The following is a 19,308-nucleotide window of genomic DNA, read 5'->3' as shown; positions in this document are numbered from 1 at the left end:
TAATTTATATATTAAATAATTTAATATATTAAAATAATGATTATAGTGTTCTTGGTACATAACTAATTGTTTTTAATTTATATAATCGTAAAAGAGATAGTATTATGGTTTATGGTTTATTGTTTAAGGGTTGAGATTTAAATTTTAGGGCTTAGGAATTTAGGGTTTCGTGGTTATGTTTTATGATTTATGGTTTAGGGATAGGGTTTAAGGTTTAGATTAATTAGTATTTTTAATTCATATATTAAATAATTTATTATATAATTGTGAAAGAGATAATATTAATTTTGATATATTAAAATTATGATGATAGTTTAAATTATTTAAGCGATAATCGATAAACTTTATATATATTAAATGGTTTAGGATTTAATGTTTACTTGAGATTTGTTAAATGATGAAAATTTATACAATCAATAATTAATGCATTTATATTTAAAAATATTTAATCTAAACCATTTGATATATTTAAATATTAGATTTTAAAAGAAATTGATAAATAAATAAGAAAAAGTAACATATTGATGTGGATAGGTAACTATCTATTTTGGATAGGACCAAATTATAACAAATAAAATGAAATATAAGTACTAAAATCATTCCACATCGAACATCTAGCAAAATAATAGTAATTATATTTTAGTTAGAAAAATATCTCTAATAAAATGGAGATTAGATCGAAAAGAATAATTTAAAATCATGATTAACGCCTCGATCTTTAATAGAAATTTGATATGTGAGAGATTAATTACTTATATTGGATAATTCTAACTTAATAATTAATTACTGTCATTTTATCATTTGTTTTCTTATTAAAATAAAAATATTTATTTTGAGAGTACTTGGTTTTTTTATTTTATAAAAAATCAATTTATAAAAATAGTAATAAAAAATGTTTTATAAAATTACTTAACTTATAATTTTTAGTATACAAAATAAAAAAATTTTAGCAGAGCAAAACGGTGTCATTTTATTTAAAATGAAATAATTTTTTGCGGCGTTTTCTGAAAAAACGCCGCAAAAATTATGAAAACGCCGCAAAGAATAATTTTACTTAATAAAACGTCGTTTTATTCAAAAATGGAATCATTTTTTGTGCCGTTTTTATGTAAAACGCCACAAGTAGAAAGGTAATCTAAATCCCGCTCAGTTTTTTGGTTACCCGCTCATTACTCCCTCTTCTTCTCATCTCCCAAATAAAAGTTTCTACTTGATTCTTTTTCCGTTTTAATCTCAAAATTTGCCTCCAAATTTCCCATTTTCAGCAACACCAAGTAAATACACCTACACCAATCACATTTCTTTTTCCTTTTCATTTCACTGCACTGAATTCACTCACCATAGCTACTCATTTTCTCTCGATCTGTTAGGGTTTCTTTTAATTTTAGGCTTTCAAGGGAAACATACAGTTTCCTTTTAATTTTACTGGTGATTTCTATGGAGACGGAAACCCTAGATGACAAGAAACCGGAGGAAGAGGAGGTGAAAGAGAGACTGAAACTTCCCATTGAATAAGAAATCAATAGAAGGAAAAAGAAAACAGATCTTTCTGAATAAGAAGAAGAAAAATCGGTACTTTCTTTCCATTGAAGAACAAGAAGTGAAAGAGGATATCAAGGGAAAATGTCAAGAGAAAAACTAAGAAGAGCTGCACTTCCTCCTGTTCAAGAGGTGTTCTTTTTTATTTCTATTGCTTTCAGTATTTTTTTTTTAAGATTTTTTTCAGTGAAAGAAAAAATTTTGGAAATAACCCATCATTTTTTTCGTGGAAAACTGGAAAAAAAAATAGAAACAATTTGATAATTTCGTATATTTTACATTTATGTACTTGTTCCCTAAGCTTTTGTTTGGTTGGTAAGAAAATAGAAGTGTAGGAGGTTGGAAGGATGGAAAGTTTCATTCAAAAGGAGGAGCTTTTAAACTTTTTTGTTATTTTAATCTTGGGTTTGTAGCATTTGCGTGTGGAAAGTTCTGTTCTTTGAAAAAACAAGCTCTTTTTTTTCTTCTATTCAAGAGAAAACCAATTAAGAGTGTAGCTTTAGATTTAAGTATGATTTTACTCTATTTTTATGCTGAGGAATGGTTTCTAATTAGACCAATAAATACTATAGTTTTATATCAAAGTATGAGTTTATTTTTTTGGTGAAGAATGATCTCTAATTGCTTTGGTTTTTGCTTTTGATATGAAATGCAAAATATTGATAAATTAGAAAAAGCTATAAATGAGGGCAATTTCTATGGAGCTCAGCAGATGTACAAATCAATAAGTGCACGGTATGACACTATGACTGCTTGCCATCACCAATTTTATTTTATTATTTTTAAGAGTTAAAAATTTCTAGAACTGTTATTGTTCTATGTTTCTCGGGTGTATGTCTGGTTGGAATGCCATGCCCATTGTACATGTCAAACAGAGGGACTTCACAAATGAAGTAAAAGAAAAGAGCCTGAACAACAAAGGATTTAACTGTACTTAGTCTTGGATGGGGCTTAATGGGGTAAATCCCCTTATGGTTGGATAAAAGGCTTGTAAGATTGAGTAGGTTAGCATCACGTGATTTACTGTGTATGAAAAATTGGTCTGCAAATTATTAGTTTTGATATACTGGTGTAAGTGTTCAATTATTAGTTTTGGCATTGACTGCAGCAAGTGTGACTCAACTGATCTGTTAATGTGCTTTTGTTCTTTTTAATTCTTAGACATCATATTTGTACATTTAAAATCATCTGTAGATCCATCTGCTTTAAGAGATAAAGTTATATTTGCAATTTGGCAGAGAAACCGAAGGAAACCTGAAGAACTTAATGCGGGAAAAAGGTGAACAGTAGGAAGGTATGCTGATGAATTATGTAACTTCACACAACACTTAATATTGATTTCTTAGTTCGTTTTCCCCCTAAGTAGTGTAAGACAAACTTTTGGGTAATCTTCCAAGATGCTGTTTATGATGAATTTAGGATTAAGAAATTATGATTTTGGGGTTTTAAGTTATAGTATGATGTGGATTACAGTTATTATTGCTGAAATCATGAGATTGATCTGTAGTCTTCTGAAATAACTGGAAAATAAAATGATTTTGTAAATGTTTCAAGTATATGTGTCGACAAGTTTTACCTGGGAAAAAGTTTCAATATTTTATCCATAAGTGAACATGGGACTAGGTGTCAAAGTTCAAACATGATTTTATCTTAAAATTTTACACTCTAATGTATTAGTTTTGTGGAGAGATTGATTACGTTTGGGCTAGAGTTTATGATCTACTTTGTGCATGTTATCATACCAACTGCTTAGTTGACTGCATGTGTGCAGCTTTCGTAGTTTTTAATTCACACTTATCTTTTTTAATTCTCAGGTTAAAAATCAGCTGATTCGAATCAGTATTTGGGATTATATTTTTAATTCACACTTATCTTTTTTTTTTATAGTAATTGATTTTTTTTATAGATTTTTAAGTTTTTAAATAGAATATAAGAGAGACATCTGAAGTAATTTGGGGGAGTCTTCGTTTTACAGATTAATGTATGAAAAAGAGAATATAGTTTAAGTGAAAGTAAAATAGTAAATTAATCACCTACTTTTTCTTTTTTTTTGACTTGTATATATACATATATATATGTTATATGGCAGGCGAGGAAAGAAAAATTAGGAGACAGAATTACACCACTTCACCAGCTTGTTTCACCATTTGGGAAGGTATAAAAAACTTTAGATATTTGCAAGAAAAGAAAAAAAAATCATGTTTTAACTCAGTTAATTGCAATCATTTTGATGAATAGTTTAATTTCGGTTGATCATTGGATTTTTTATATTTTGCTCCAGTATGAAGTACAGACATTCTTTGTTTCTTTGCTTTATCTAACACATACACTATTTTGTGCTTACTTTGAAGAGTGCAAAGGAGAAGCAATTCTTATATGATATTGTTGCAAATGGTCAGAATGTAATTGATGTGGATAAGTAAGTGAAACTTAATATACATGCTACACCACCTGCAGGTTCATGGAGACTATGTGAGTTTTGGGTGATGAGATCTGCTATCGTGCTAAAGACTGTTAGTATCATCTATTTCATTTACTTGCGAAATACATGTTTAGTTCTTTTAGTGTTTTTTTACATTGTTATTTTTTCTCATCTTTTTCTTTTGTGTAATTAGTTGTGTAGGCGTCTTATCTTAAGTGGTGAGGTCTGATTTCATTTTTATTCAGGATCCTTGTAAGTACTGGAAGGTTGGACAACATGCTTAGCATTCTTTTGAGTTGCTAAAAATTTGGAGTCCAAATGTATAACATGCTTTGCATTCTATTCTTTTTTTGAATCCAGCTAGATGACACAATAATCAAAACCATCGAGACAGCACCAGATGAAGAACTCCGAGAATCTAGAGATCTGATTTTGCACATTCGTAGGAGAAATTTGTATCAGGTGGAAAACCTTTGCATTCTTTCACTTCATTTTTGTGTTTTGATCATGGTAGCATGCAAACAAACATGCTATTATTATTATTTCTTAAATGTGAAAGACGAAACTTACTGTATACTGTGTTATTTTCTGTGTTAGTTCTGTAACCAAGATTTACTTGATTAAGAAAATGCATTGTATATTTTATTACCTTGCATATGTATTATTTATTTTAGTTTTGATTCTAAATTTTATTTTATTTTATTACCTTGCATTGTATATTTTAGTGTTCTAACTTTTGGATTTTAATTATGTTATTAATTTATTATTTTAAATTCTAAATTTAAATTCATTAAGTTTTATATTTATATTTAGTTTTAAAGCTAAAATTTTGTAGAAAATTTAATTTAAATAATATTTTTTTATTTATCCTTAAAACATAATATAATATTTATCATAGAAATAAATATTATTTGAAAAAAAGTATTTTTTTTAAAGATATATTTTTAGCGGCGTTTGGGTTAAAAGCGTCGCTAAAGGTCTTGGTCTTTCGTGGCGTTTTTAGGAAAAGTGCCGCTGAAGGTCTTGGTTTTTAGCGGCGCTTGTGAGAAAAGCGCCGCTGAAGGTCATGGTCTTTAGCGGCGTTTGTGGGAAAAGCGCCGCTGAAGGTCATGGTCTTTAGCGGCGTTTGTGGGAAAAGCGCCGCTAAAGGTCTTGGTCTTTAGCGGCGTTTATTTCTAAAAAAGTTGCTAAAGTTAGCGGCGCTTCTAAAAGCTTAAAAAAGCGTTGCTAAAAACCTGTTTTGGTGTAGTGAATGGAATAGAGCTGTAATTGAATAGAGCTGTAATAAATAATTCAATTGTTTGGTTGAGTGGAATGGAATCGAACTGTAATAGTATTTTTGTGTTTGGTTGAATGGAATGATGTTGTAATAGCACAAGAGAAAAAAACTAAAATGACTAGAATACTCTTAACAGAATTTTTTTTAAGTAGATGATTGTTGTTATTGTTATTGTTATTAAATTTTAATAATATTATTATTAAAAATAATTTAATAAAATAATAAATAATTTAACCATATTTTAACATAATTATTATTAAATATAATTTAATAAAATAATATATAATTTAATAAAATTCTTAATATAATTATTATTATATGAATTTACTAAAATCATAATATATAATACTATAAAAATAATATATAATCTATTTTATTATTTTTAAACTGTAATACATATTTAATGTGCTAAAATATCATTAGTGAAACAAATAATTTAATTATTCTACAATAAAAAAATAAAATATTAAAAGTAATAAATAACTTGAGAATTATATTTTACATCCTAACATAATATTCATATATTAACAAAAAGTTACATGATTTTATATATTTTCAATTGTTATTCAATTGTATAGCAATTATACCAACCCGAACCTGCCTGATTGCCACCACAACTCTAATTATACCAACATTTCATCGGTTGCCCATAGATATCTTAACAAATAGAGTGACTACAAATTCCAATTCAACTAATGAAAATGATTAAAATAGCAAAAACAAAAAAGTCACCAAAACAACATAAACTTGTGACTATGACATAACACGCAATTCTCATAGAACACATTTACTAGTGCAAAATCCATCAAATTTCGCTAACACACACCATATTCATTTAAGTTGTTAGCTCCATTATAGCAGATACAATGTCCCCATCTGCAGCCTTGAGTGCCTTCACAGCCTTTGATCTCGACACTCTTGCTTGTGTCATCACCAACTCAATGTCTTTCGGCTCAACTCCAGTCTCATCCACTTCCTCATCGTCCTGGGCCACAGTCGATGAACATCTTAACAGAAAAAAACCAAGAGAAATTCCCAACCGTCATTCAATGACAATCCTTATCATTCCCTGAATGTGGAATTCTAAATGCAGGATCCATAGGCAGAAATGTAAGCTTATAATAAAATCATCATCAAAATACTGATCATCAAAATAAGCTGCACTATTATATTAGTAGAACCATGCACCTTAAAATGTATTCTTGATAAATAAAATCATAACCCATTTTTTACTTTAAAAAAGGGCAGAAATGTATGCTTATAATAGCTACCTAATGACTGTCTCTTTATTTTTCAAAATTGCATTGTAAAAGCTGTAAAAAAGTTTGAACAAGAATATAACATGGAGGCAATTTCACCTTGTCTAATGCTACTGCAGCAAAGATGATTATTATCTATATAAATTGCCTGGACACCCATCATCCAAGATGCCATTGATATATCATCATGAGCATAAGTCTTCAAAAATGCACTGCATGTAATATAAATTAGAAGAAGTGAAACTCAATTTCATTAGGAATTTTAAGCAACATAAGAAGGTATAGTTCGCAACACAACTTTTCAAATGAATGTTTGACTATGTTCAACTTTGCATGCAAAGCAAAATGATTGGTAATTGACATACAAAATAGATATGCATTTTGCTTAACTGTCATTCAGTTTATAACACATAAATACCTGCAGGTGGACTAGTCTTATAGCACCCAAACTGTATTAATTACTAATGTCAAGAAACCTTGGTTTCTTTTCAGTTTGAAAATCTCAAAGTAGAATGTCTATCTCATTCTTTCAAGATTATAGCAACAACAAATAAAAACTAACCTGTTTGTGTTGATATATTGAGCAAGATTTTTGGAGAGAATAAGAAGTGAACCAGATGCATGCCGGAAATACCTGAAGGGAAGAACATAATAGTATGAAAACACAAAATAGAAAAAATATGGTAATGCAAACATCAAGCTAGATAACTTACGATTTCTCATCCTCAAATTTTATAACATACCTCCTTATTTACAAGACCAAAGAACTCTTCTCGCTCTCTGCTTACAGACTGCATATTAGGAACAAAATGAAGTCAAATTCACATTGCAAGTGGCAATGCTAGGAAGATAACAATAGAAGAACAGAATCAACAGTTAACAGTCACAGACAAAAATATTCAAATAGAGTCCTTACAGATGCTGAAGCTAAAACAACCAATGCACAACTCATTTCATAGAGCTGATCTCTTTTTTTTAACGCTCTTGCTATAGCCTGTTCTTGTGCTTCTCTAGCTGTTGGGACAGTCATCTCTTTCAATGCCACATCCTCTTTTCTAGCCTTAGGTTCCTTCATCTTTGCCAGCTCTTCTTCTTATTTCTCTTCCTCCTCCTACAAAGGTACCAATTTAAAACAACCAATGAAATTCAAAGAACTGCATAAGACCAGGAATATTGCTTTTGGGTTTTTTTGTTTAAGTTCAGCAGAAAACTTCAAGACTAAATGCCTCTATTTAAAGCTAAGATTATATTAAACTCCTTCAAAGCAAGCAGGGTCAACTGAGCCCCATAGGAGGCAAAAATAATAAACAACTTACAATAGAGGAGACTATTCATATGAAAAATAATATAAAACATATTCCTTTTTCAACCTTGATCAGTTCTTCCTGCATCTCAAGGTACTCCAGCTTCCTTCTCCTTTCCGAAACAGAATCTTCAAATGGTAGAGCTATAACACCAATAGTATCCATAACTTCATCAGGTAGAGAAGAAAGCGTAGCCTGAACAGCATCTTCCGGCTTCAGCTTTCCTAATACAGTGAATGCCCTACAGGGGAAATCAGAAAAAATACAGATTAAGATTAAATTAGGAAAAAAAAATAAGAAATGAGTATCAATTGTTGAACTTCAATGCCAGCAAAACATTGCAGAAAGACCACATAAAACACAACTCCTGGGATGCCTATGATTCCACCTAAAGAGGAAAAATTATTCCACGGGAATTCAGAATCAAAACTGAAATTCGAAAGACCAGAAGGTATTTCTCTAAATCTAATGAAAAAGAACAATCCAAAGTCAACATTGAGAAACCAGAAAGAAAATAGAGGAGGAAAAGTAATGGGAAATTGGAACAATTAGAAAGAGGTACCCTTAGACATTCTTGAGGGTTTGATTAAACCTGGAATCAAGGCTTTCTTTGTTACGCTGATCTTCTTTGCCATGACTGCTGCTGTTGTTCTTTCAAACCCCTCTTCTTGCTTACTCCAAACGTTCTACACAGGTATATTGGGAGAATGGTGAGGGTAAAAAGAAAGTAAGAAGAGAAAGTTTAAATAAAACACAAAAATTTCATACTCACACGATAATCTTTGAGATTTATTGGAAAAGATCTCATATGGGAGTTGGGAGTTTGAAGAGAATGTAAAATGGGTAGAAAAGGAAAGAAAAATAATTTTGTATATTACTGGAAGCGTTGAATAGCTATTCATTGGTGAAGGGAGGGAATGCCTATTCAATATTTTTCCGTAATAGAGCTGGAATGGATTACAGCCAACCAAACTAAAGTGGTGGGCCCACCGAATTGGGGGAATGCATTCCTATTCCCCCAACCAAACATGCTGTAAATTTTGTAACACCCTCAGAAGCGAATATGAGGGTGGTAGCCAAGGGCCGAGGCCCTCCCAAAATTACTATTTTTTTAATCCAGTCATTTTTTATAAATAGAAAACTTATAAATTAACATATAATAAAATTATATTTTGCCCCAAATGAAAATTTTTCAATTCAATCCTCTTATAATAAAGAAATTATAAATTAATATATAATAATATTGTACTTTAACCCCCTAAAAAAGAAAAAAAAATTATGTTTAGTCCCTTCAAAAATGATGAAATTATAAATTAATATATGATAAACTTATATTTTAATCAATAAAAAATTATAATTAATTCCAGCCTCTAATAAAAATTTTAAATTCCCCCTAACCACTCTTAACTAGAGGTGTCTATGGGCCTGGCTAAGTTCGGGCCGAGCCCAACCAAAAATTTATGTCCATTTGTTAGGTCGGGTTTGGCCTAAAAAATGGGCCTCAATTTTTATCCAAGCCTGGCTGATATTAAATTTTTATATAAATTTTTAAAAAAATACTAAAAACATTAAAATAAATGTTTCCCAATATATTAAAATAAATTAAAATATATATATACTTAAATAACACTAAGACAAGTGCAGCTTAACAAGCAAATGTCTCTAAAATAGTATCAAAATTAACAATAAAACAAGAGTTATACAATATCCAAACAATAACAACATAATAGTGAAATTATAGCAAAATAGTGAGAAAACAACAAAAAAATAAAAAAAATAGTAGGTTTTTTTTTTTTGCATATTCGGGCCAGGCCTAGGCCAAAAAAGCCTTATTTGATACCCAGCCTATTTTCTAAATGAACATTATTTTTTATCAAAACCCATTTTTTTGGACCTATATTTTTACATAAACCTTCCTACTTTTCAAGTAAATCTTTAGGCCGAACTAAGTAGCTCGACCCATATACAGTTTTGCCCCAACCTAATCGCTCTATGAGGCTTTCTTTTAACACCTTCAAAGGCTTTTTATTTTCCCAGTTCAAGAACTCAGATCATACACTAAAATTACATAAACATAGAACATATATGATCTCTATCCTACGTTTATGGATAACTTTCAAATATCAATGTGTCATAGATTCTCAATTAATGATGTCAACTAAAAATTTATTCATATCCAACATTGATTATACGTAGTTTTAATCAAATAAATAAATAAAAACCCTATATTGTTGTTGGTACATCCATTTCTTATTGAATCTTGACATTACAAATCATAAGATTAAGACCCAAATAATGTCTTAAAAATTGAAAAATAAAAAAAAATTGTTTTTGCACACCACGTGGCCTGCAGACAGTGACGTAGGAAAAAGCCAAGTGAGACAGACACCTGTACATTGTCCCCACAAGCAGACTTTCAATAAGATACGATATTGGACCAAAAGTTGGACACGTGTCCCATTTATTATAAGCCAATCTTTTTGAACCACAAGATTTTAGACACGTCACCTCAACCTTAAACACCACGTAAGATGATACCAAGTTTTTTGACTGATGAACTTCCGCGTGTTAAGTCACTATTGGTCTATGGCTCATGTGTGGAAGATATTTGTCCCAAGGCAACTGGTTTTATTGCTAAAGAATATTACGAAGTTTAAGAAAATAGTGATTAATTTATACTAATTTAGTCTAAATTATGTAAACTTTAATATAAAAATAAGAAATATATTTATCAAAAATTTATATAAAAAATAAAAATTAGATAAAAATGATTTATTTAACTTTATTTTTTTATCAAATTCTATTATACTATACATTTTTATGAATTTATTTTTTTATTATAAATTTGTTCTTCGTATAAGTTTAAAATTCTATTTGAAACTTAAAAAGATTTGAATAAAAATATTAGATTTAAAAAGTGGAATTGAACAAAAATAAATAAATCTATTTAAAATATGAGTCAAACTTAGGGTGGGTTTGGATGGGCGATTGGGTGCGGTGCGTTTAGCTTACTTTTTGTCTCACGCTACAGTATCGCTACAGTATCTAATTTCACCTCCACCGCTATTTTTACACTAACCGTAGGTAAACGTACCGCCCATCCAAACTTACCCTTAATCTACAATATTCAAAACAGTAACTTAATTCAATTTAGCCCAATTTCCAATTATTCAATTTATTTTTTATATATTATATCATTTATATCATATAAAAATTAAATATATAATAATATAAACTACAATATTGTAAACATTAAAAAAATATTAAATTATTTATGTTCAACATTTTACTAAAAGTAAAAACGTAGTCCCTTAATCTCAATAAACTTGTCCCATCTTAATATTTAGTGGTCAATTTTTTTACTTTGACTTGTTATTATTTTAAATTTATTATTGATAAATTTTAAAATATATATTTCAAAAACTTTGAACTTAGTAATTTTAATATATTTATTATATAATTTAGTTAATTAATAAAATTAAAATTAAAAATTAACTCCAAAAGGACACGAGTAATAAATTATTAAATACTAAATTAAAAATGATAAAATAATAATATAGGTGAGGTATTTGTAGATATGAAAGAATTTAAATAAAATTCAAACCTCATATTTCATACAAAGAAGGGTTTAGGCAAACGTGATGTGTGACATAAATAGTAATTAAAAAATCGTCATTTGTCCTTAAATAGTAATTACAAATTAAAAATAAAAATGAGACTCATGGTAGTTTCTTAACTCATTTGTGAAGTTAAAAAAACATGATCGGTCTATAAAAAAATGTAAAATTATTTAAGAGAATAAATAAAGAAATTATAAAATATTTTTTGAGCCTTACTTTCCACCTTAAATGTTCACACACCTCGAGACTTCCACTTACCCATAGATTAAGCAAAGAAAAAAACAAAAGGAAAATTGGTAATAATTTGTAAGAGAAGGCAAAAAAGGAAAAGCACTAACCTCATCACTTCAAAATCCATATATGCATATACATACATACATACATACATACACATATATAAACAAGGGTAGCTAGCAAGAACAAGAAATCCAATCTCAAACCCCAAGACCAAGATATAGATATGCTTTGGTTTATGGGGTTCTAAAAATGCGATCATATCATATTCAACCACAGAAAGAAGATCAAATCCTTGTAGGAGAATATACACAAAGGATCATAGAAGATCCATTTTCCGGCATGCCTGAAATTACTACGACCAAGAAGAAGAAGAACAACAACAACAAGAGAAGGTTCAGCGACGAACAAATCCGGTCCTTAGAATCGATGTTCGAATCAGAGTCGAGGCTCGAGCCAAGGAAGAAGTTGGAGGTAGCTAAAGACTTGGGGTTACAACCAAGGCAAGTAGCTATATGGTTCCAGAACAAACGAGCTAGACGGAAATCGAAGCAACTCGAACGTGACTACACCATGTTACAATCCAATTATGATAATTTAGCTTCCAAGTACGAGAGCTTAAAGAAAGAAAAACAAGCTTTAGCCTTTCAGGTACTACTTTTTACACAATCAGTACATCAAATATTAAACCTTTTTATATGACTAACATGAATATCCCTTTTTTAACAGTTGCAGAAGCTGAAGGATTTGGTAAAGAAGCCAAAAGAGGAAGATGATGGTCAATGTTGTGGAGACCAACAAGTTATAACAATGGAGGGAGAAGCTATCAAGTCTGATTCAGAGGAGCAGCACAGTTTTTCAATGGAAAGATCAGAGCATGGACTTGGGGTATTATCAGATGATGATAGTACTATAATGACAAGCTATTTTGAACTAGAACAAGAGCCTACTAGTTTTATAACCATGGTGGAACTAGGACCAAGTCGTGAAGATTGGCATAGTTTTGAGACTGATGGTCTTTTTGATCAGTCTAGTAATGGGTATCAGTGGTGGGATTTTTGGTCGTGAAACAAATCATAAAGCATGGAGGAAAAATGGATGTAAATAATTTTTTCTTTTGTGTAAGCATCCCAATAGGGTGATGAGGGCAAAGTAGCTTGTATGGGAGATGGGAGAGAGGGGTACAATTTGATTATGTTATCACTTGAATTTTAGATGAAAACTAGAGATGTATGAATTCATTATCACTTTGGTCATTGCTGTTGAACTTTCTTTTACACTGAAATTAATGGCAGCTATGACAGTGTAGCTTAGCTTTATGTTAATCTTCAAATGCAGTTCTTTATAGCAGATAAAGCTTCCCCTGTTTCTTTAGGAAACTATTTCAGGGCATAAACATATATATTAATACAATGCTTAAAATTGTTCATAATTCTTCCTAACCTTTAAATAGAAGAATGAACGCATTTTAGCATACTTAAATTTACGTTTTCTTATACTATCAACAATATCAATATTAAATTAAAGATTTAGTTGATGACATTAACATATAGCTTATATAAACAGCAATATAAATACAATTATAATAATCTTGGATTTTAGAAATAAAGGGATAAATTTTAAGAAAAATTGGGCAAACAATACTCATCTAATTATCAGTAAATTTTTGTTTTGGTCGTCCAACTATATAAACTTATAAAATGGTAACTTTAGTTATTTTAATTTTTCTTTTCAGTAACCAATTGTTCAATTTTTCTTCTTCCTTTTTTATCTTCAACCATTAAATTACTAACGGAAAAGATAACTTGGTAGCTTTTAAAATTGGTATAATAGTAACTTAAATCAACTAAGTCTTGATTCCAAAAAAGTTAACTTTAAACATTTACGCATGGTGCAATTTGGTCTCCATTTTTTTTCGGTTTTACTTTATTAAGGGTTAATTTTAAAAGAATGAAAAAAGACAGAAATGATTATCTTAGATTTTTGGGTGTTTCCGATTAAATTTAGTCGATAGATTTATTTTTTAAGCTTTTTAAGTGAAAGGGTCACAAAGAAAAGCAAAATTGAAAAAAAAAGAGACTAAATTACACAATGTGTAAGCTTTGAGGGTTATTTTTTTAGAACCAAGACTAAATTTACACAGTGTATTGAGGGTTAAAGTTGCTATTATGTCAATTGTAAAAGCTACCAAATCATCTTTCCATCGGCCATTTAACAGTCAGTGACCAAAAAAGAAAAAAATTGAATAATTGAGTGACCATTTTGTAACTTTTCATAATTGATTGACAAAAAAAAAAAAAAAACCTACCAATAGTTGGATGACTACAAGCATAGTTTACCCAAGAATCTTTCATGTATGTTTTCACGGTTTATAAAGACTAATCTTGAATTCGTGATTATCCATTTCAACGATACCACGGAAGTATAATGTACAAGCTGCTATTTATTTTTATTATTGTAAAAATCACAGCCAAAATGCAACAATTAATGAGAAAGTAAGAGCTTGGTAAGGATGAAATTGAATTGACAAAAAGAAAAGGGGAAAAGTGTCATTACATGAAAATCAAGATATTATTTTTCTCCCATGATGACTGTGTCAGAATATTATGTAATTTTGGTTATAGATTTTATCCCCACAAGGATTCTCTAGGAATTATCCAGACAGATGTAGGGCTTATACTACATTAACAAACAAACACCCAGTATTCTTAAGAACATTCAGCTTTCAACATTCCAAACAAAGGGATCAAATTGAAACCAAACCACCATGGGATACCTAATGTTACCTAAATGTAAACCTAACACCTTAAATACAAGCAAACAACTTCACAAATTATGGCATTAATAATTCCTGTATTGAGTGATAAGAAGATGATAAAGCTACCATAAAACCCCTTTCACTATACTCTAGATTGCATTTTAGTCCTCTTCTAAAGAAATGGTAAATTAATCTTTGTACATTAGATTAGATGAGAAAGCAAACTAGCCTCTCCATTAAAATTCCACTATTACATGTTTGTTTTAGTGTTTATATATGAGGTATAGTAACAAATTTAACCTTCGATATTTTCACATTTATTCAATTTGATCCCTACTCTTTTATTGGAAATAAATTAGAAAATTTTAAAACTAATAAGACTAAAGGGTCAAGAAGGCTTTAGTAGCAAATTAGAAAAAAAATCAATTAAGCCCTTTTAAATTATTAAAAATCATAAAAATTGTAAACATAATTTATTAAAATAAGTTAAAAAATTTTATTAAAAATTAATAATACCAACCCAATAAAAGAATAGAAGTCAATTAAAAAAATCTTATAACCATTAAATTTAATGGGTCAAGATTGTTATTTTTAATAAAATTTTATAACTTATTTTAATAAATTATGTTTACAATTTTTATGATTTTTAATAATTTTAAAAGGGCTTAATTGATTTTTTTTAAATTTGTTACTAAGGCCCTTTTGACCCTTTAGTCTTATTAGTTTCAAAATTTGAATAAATATATAAGGTTGAGGGCTAAATTTTAATAGAGGGGTTGTTTTGCTCACTCATCAGACATGCAATGACTAATTTGTCATTTTTTCAGTCGAGGGGCTAAACTGCAATCCGAGGTATAGTACGATATTTTTGTTGTACTTTTACCATAAGAAGATTGATACCTAAAGTTTTGAGTTTTAATCGGTAAAATTACCATAGAAGTAATTGTATTAGGAGTCAAATTACATTTTGCCCACTTTACTTAATTGGGTAAATTAGTCCATGTATGTTAGATCAAATAGCAATCTGGTCAATTTTGTTAAAAATTCCATCCATTTCAACTGTTAAAAATTGGTCTTTGTATGTTAGAATGAGGTACATGTGGCACACCATGTGTAACTGTCTAACTATTATGTTAGTCACGCCAGTTTTTAATAGTAGAAATAAATGAAATTTTGTATAAAAAGTATCAATTTCTCTTTGATCTAATAATAAAATAATTTGCTCATTTTTAGAGTAAATGGGACAAAATACAATCTAACTACTAGTATAAGAACCTCGATTGTACTTTTACTGTTTTAATCTTATGAAGTGATGAGCATTGACAAAGTTGGAGTAAAAGTACCATGAAGGTTTCTGTACTAGGAGTCAGATTACATTTTGCCCCATTTACTAAAAAAAAAGAGCAAACTAATCCTTATATGTTAGATTAAAGTGAAAATTGGTCCTTTCTAGTAAAAAATTTCATCAAATTCTATTGTTAAAAATTGGCATTGTTGACAGAATAACCAAATAATTTCGCGTGGCGTGCCATGTGTACCTCATTCTAATATACATGGTCCAATTTTTAACAATGAAAATGGATAAAAATTTTAACTGAATGATCAATTTACTCTTTGATCTAACGTATAGGGATTGATTTGCCCATCTTTGAGTGGAGTTGATAAAAGTACAAAGGGTTCCAATGGTACTCATTCCCAAAATTGGTGGGCTCCATTGTTTCATATGGGCTGTGTACCTTAATCTTCCTTAAGAGTCCTAAAGACAAATAGCCCAACTTTGACTCAATGAAGAAAAAGATCTACAGTTTTTTTGGCCGGATCTCTCATTATCCAAAAGGCAAAACCTTACTCTCACAAAACAAGTTCCCATTTTTAAAGTTTCAAAATTTTTTTTCTCAGTTCACTCACTTCTCTTTGTTTTTTCAGTGATGAACGACCTGTCCAATGCATCCCTAACAGAGCACCAAACTAGTTTCAGTTGCAAACCTATACCAAGTTTAGCCTTTTACACTCTTTTACCCCTTTTCTTCATTGGTCTCTTTGTCTCCATTTTCATCCTTGTTGTGGTCCATAATGCTGCTTTCTTCCTCTCTTTCCTTTTACTATATGCTTTAGTTGCTTCTTTTTTAGCTTGGAATGCTATTAATTGGAGACACCATAACAGATCTGCTTTCATGTTCTTTCTTAACTCTTTCCCCGATTCTGATCTTCGACTTGCACGTGAAGGACAGCTTGTGAAGGTCACTGGGGTACATCTCCACTTCAAAGTTCCTTCCTCTTTTTTTTGAAACTGCATTTCGTATAATTTGTGGGGTTTTTGTGATTTTTCTTGGGGTTTTCATTTGGTTTCTGAAAATTTCTTGTTTGCGTGTTATAAAGTTGACATTATTTGGTAAATTTAATCTGTTTTTTTGTTGCTCATTTTGTAGGTAGCATCATGTGGAAATCTATCTTTAGAAACTTCATATGAAAGGGTTGGCAGATGCATATATGCATCTACTCTTCTCTATGAATATGGACAATTTGGTCTCAAACCTGTTAATGTTAGAAGATCTTGCTTTCAATGGAACCTAGCTTATTGTGAGGTATGTGTATGTGTATGTTCTTATTGAATTAAATTGATGCCATTTGGTTGCATTGATAGATTGTGATAGATTATATGACAATGCTCTTAACACAATTGTTGCCAACGTCCATTGTTCCATTTTGGCATTAGATTATAATGGCAATGATATCTTCTGTTAGATTACTTGTGTAACTATATCCATCGCTGCTTATCCGGTATTCGTTTTAGTTCTCTTCGTATTACCGGATTTAGTTTTGGTTCCCATAATGACACTTCATTGTTCTCGTTTTGTTTTTTCATAGCCAAGAGAAATAATTTATTGCAATGCACTTGAGTTCCATGCTACAGTCTGATTTCTTGCTCCGATTGTCCTGATTTCATGCTGATTTCTTCTGTTTACAGTCTGAATCGTGAACTTTGCAACTTAATGACTTATAGCATGCTTTAAGATCAACTAGTATGTTGTATGTGGTCCTTAAGTATGTTGTCCAAATCTATAGCAATTATCTATGAGGAGTCTGTAGTCTAAAGGATCACAGGCCAGATGGTTAATAATTTGGACCGTAATGGTTTCTCTATCGAGCTTGTTTCTAAACATCTCGAAGAATAACAAGGTGGGAAAACTGGATGAACATAATCTGTTGTTTCTGAATGTTGTTCTACTGTTCTTGATCTGATACTTAGTATAAAGCAGGTTGCTTCTTCACATTCAATATGTTTATCGTCTCAATTGTTCTTTCAAACATATCCGTGTTCTCTTAAATGTGGTGTCTGTAAGAAATAGAAATGTTTATGTAGAGTTTCTTTATTTTGCTTGACTTTGTTTTGCATGACAGAGGTTTTCTACAGATTTCTATATAACCGATCGCATATCCGGTATCAGAGCCATGGTAAAAGCCGGTTCGGGTTGTAAAGTTATCCCCTTGATCACCGACAGCAAACTCGTCACTACTACGAAACAATGTAGAGTCCTATCTCCTCACCTCACCAATTGGTTACGAGAAAGAAACCTTTCCGCAGATGCCCGTCTACTACGTCTGGAAGAAGGGTAACCCTGCATATACAAACATGAATCTCGAATTCCTGGCTGCCTTTTGCCTATGCTTACTCAAACACTAACAACTTGCAGGTACATACAGGAAGGCAACACCGTAACCGTAACCGGAATGTTACATAAAAATGATGAAGTTGTAACAATCGTTCAACCACCCGAGCTCTTCTCTACAGGATGCTTATGGCAAAAGTTACTTCTCCCTATCGATGTTGATGGTCTGATATTGGCCCCGGGGTGTTCTTAATACATAATAACCCTACCATTGACCTCAATGAACTCCGTTTGACACCCAAAACAGTAATGTCTGACATATTAACAGAAATATATCTAAGTGAAGAAGATTTTGGATGGTTACTGATAAAAACGCAAATTTTATTCAAGGAATGTTACCTTTTTTATAGTAAATTTTTTGTTCTTTTCACCCCTTTCAATTGTAAGATAAAAAGCAAAACTATATTATGGTGAAAAGTTCTTAAATATTATTACCCTTTGGATAGATCAAAAACTTTCCAATTCGGTTTAGGGTTTAGAGTTTAGATTGAATGAGAATTTATGTTATTTTCAATTTATGTTCTTAAAGTTAGAAAACAGAAGGTTTTCTTCCACCGTGAAATTAAAAAGTATTATTACCTATTAAAAAATTAGCAATTGTTCTCAAAAGTACATTCCCAAGCAAGCTCAATGATCTTGAATCTCTCTATATTTAAGTTTTGTTGTTAAAAATATTACATCCCAATCCAAGCATCCAAGAAACATCAACCTTCATGCACATACAGATACACATACATTACTTAGTTCTGTTTAGCATCCTCTTCAGCATATTGCTTACACTCAGTGCCCAATGATTTCAATTTAGTATTACTAATACCAAAAGGTGAAGGCTTAGCATTCTCTGCAAAAACATGATCGCATTCCTCATAAGCCTTCATCACTACCAACACGATGGCTTCGAGTTCTTTGAAACCTTGGGGTGATTTAATACCACGTTGAAGCATACCCAATGCCTTTTTCAAGTTTCCTATGGACATTCCATAAGCATTATCACAATACTTAACCATCTCGCTGTTACCAAGTACCGGTACCTTATCCTTTGTACGCTCTGTTTCTTCAAGCATGTCTATTAGTTTGGCTTCGAGGATAGGGTCCGTTACTCCGCGACCTTTGACTTCTATGATTTCACGTCTGGCCGTGACTTGACCGGCAAGGAGAATCAAGGCCGCTGCAACAAAGGCCAATGTGAACGATGGTTGTTGCTTGTTAGCCATGTTTCTTT

The 19,308-nt window shown here is 30.7% G+C and overlaps 3 protein-coding genes and 1 long non-coding RNA gene across 10 annotated transcripts; 3 read left to right on the top strand and 1 right to left on the bottom strand.

The window, feature by feature from the left end:
- The first annotated feature begins 1,123 nt into the window (after window positions 1–1,123).
- Window positions 1,124–4,610, top strand: LOC105763938 (uncharacterized). 2 transcript variants are annotated; one of them, XR_008191657.1, is made up of 7 exons: window positions 1,124–1,671; window positions 2,211–2,274; window positions 2,778–2,833; window positions 3,629–3,694; window positions 3,997–4,052; window positions 4,155–4,213; window positions 4,322–4,610. It is a non-coding gene; the product is annotated as an uncharacterized LOC105763938 (long non-coding RNA). The 2 variants fall into 2 exon arrangements; XR_008191656.1 differs by having other exon boundaries at window positions 4,155–4,227.
- A 1,253-nt stretch (window positions 4,611–5,863) lies between these two features.
- LOC105763937 (uncharacterized) lies at window positions 5,864–8,733 on the bottom strand. Of its 6 annotated transcripts, none has more exons than XR_008191718.1 (7): window positions 8,366–8,706; window positions 7,870–8,044; window positions 7,416–7,610; window positions 7,243–7,290; window positions 7,062–7,133; window positions 6,599–6,711; window positions 5,864–6,225 (listed from the first exon to the last, which is right to left on the bottom strand). XR_008191718.1 is itself a non-coding variant. In XM_052624755.1 (7 exons), exons 4-7 carry the CDS (start codon window positions 7,572–7,574, stop codon window positions 6,218–6,220), a joined length of 309 nt encoding a protein of 102 aa, XP_052480715.1. In that variant the 5' UTR covers window positions 7,575–7,610; window positions 7,870–8,044; window positions 8,366–8,489; window positions 8,576–8,733; the 3' UTR covers window positions 5,864–6,217. The 6 variants fall into 6 exon arrangements, 4 of the variants coding, with proteins under 4 accessions (XP_052480715.1, XP_052480717.1, XP_012437798.1 ...); XR_001124472.2 differs by having other exon boundaries at window positions 5,864–6,247; window positions 8,366–8,704; XM_052624755.1 differs by lacking the exon at window positions 6,599–6,711 and having other exon boundaries at window positions 5,864–6,247; window positions 8,366–8,489; window positions 8,576–8,733.
- A 3,098-nt stretch (window positions 8,734–11,831) lies between these two features.
- Window positions 11,832–12,913, top strand: LOC105763936 (homeobox-leucine zipper protein ATHB-7). The gene is made up of 2 exons (XM_012582343.2): window positions 11,832–12,308; window positions 12,387–12,913. The coding sequence occupies exons 1-2, from the start codon at window positions 11,910–11,912 to the stop codon at window positions 12,723–12,725; spliced, it is 738 nt and encodes a 245-aa protein (XP_012437797.1). The 5' UTR covers window positions 11,832–11,909; the 3' UTR covers window positions 12,726–12,913.
- A 3,307-nt stretch (window positions 12,914–16,220) lies between these two features.
- LOC105763934 (uncharacterized membrane protein At1g16860) lies at window positions 16,221–18,440 on the top strand. Its single transcript, XM_012582342.2, has 4 exons — window positions 16,221–16,664; window positions 16,845–17,000; window positions 17,818–18,029; window positions 18,111–18,440. Exons 1-4 carry the CDS (start codon window positions 16,344–16,346, stop codon window positions 18,277–18,279), a joined length of 858 nt encoding a protein of 285 aa, XP_012437796.1. The 5' UTR covers window positions 16,221–16,343; the 3' UTR covers window positions 18,280–18,440.
- The last annotated feature ends 868 nt before the right edge of the window (window positions 18,441–19,308 follow it).

The sequence above is a fragment of the Gossypium raimondii genome, chromosome 12 (genome assembly GCF_025698545.1).
Source record: "Gossypium raimondii isolate GPD5lz chromosome 12, ASM2569854v1, whole genome shotgun sequence".
Classification (NCBI taxonomy): Eukaryota; Viridiplantae; Streptophyta; class Magnoliopsida; order Malvales; family Malvaceae; genus Gossypium; species Gossypium raimondii.
This window is presented reverse-complemented; position numbering and strand designations above follow the sequence as displayed.

Coding starts and splice junctions, on each gene's coding strand:
- LOC105763937 (XM_052624755.1), bottom strand. CDS start 7,574: ATGAAGGAACCTAAGGCTAGAAAAGAGGATGTGGCATTGAAAGAGATG. Junction 7,291..7,415: donor TTGTTTTAGCTTCAGCATCT/GTAAGGACTCTA, acceptor CCTAATATGCAG/TCTGTAAGCAGAGAGCGAGA. Junction 6,248..7,061: donor CAATATATCAACACAAACAG/GTTAGTTTTTAT, acceptor TTTTCTGTTAAG/ATGTTCATCGACTGTGGCCC.
- LOC105763936 (XM_012582343.2), top strand. CDS start 11,910: ATGCGATCATATCATATTCAACCACAGAAAGAAGATCAAATCCTTGTA. Junction 12,309..12,386: donor AACAAGCTTTAGCCTTTCAG/GTACTACTTTTT, acceptor CTTTTTTAACAG/TTGCAGAAGCTGAAGGATTT.
- LOC105763934 (XM_012582342.2), top strand. CDS start 16,344: ATGAACGACCTGTCCAATGCATCCCTAACAGAGCACCAAACTAGTTTC. Junction 16,665..16,844: donor AGCTTGTGAAGGTCACTGGG/GTACATCTCCAC, acceptor CTCATTTTGTAG/GTAGCATCATGTGGAAATCT. Junction 17,001..17,817: donor GGAACCTAGCTTATTGTGAG/GTATGTGTATGT, acceptor TTTGCATGACAG/AGGTTTTCTACAGATTTCTA.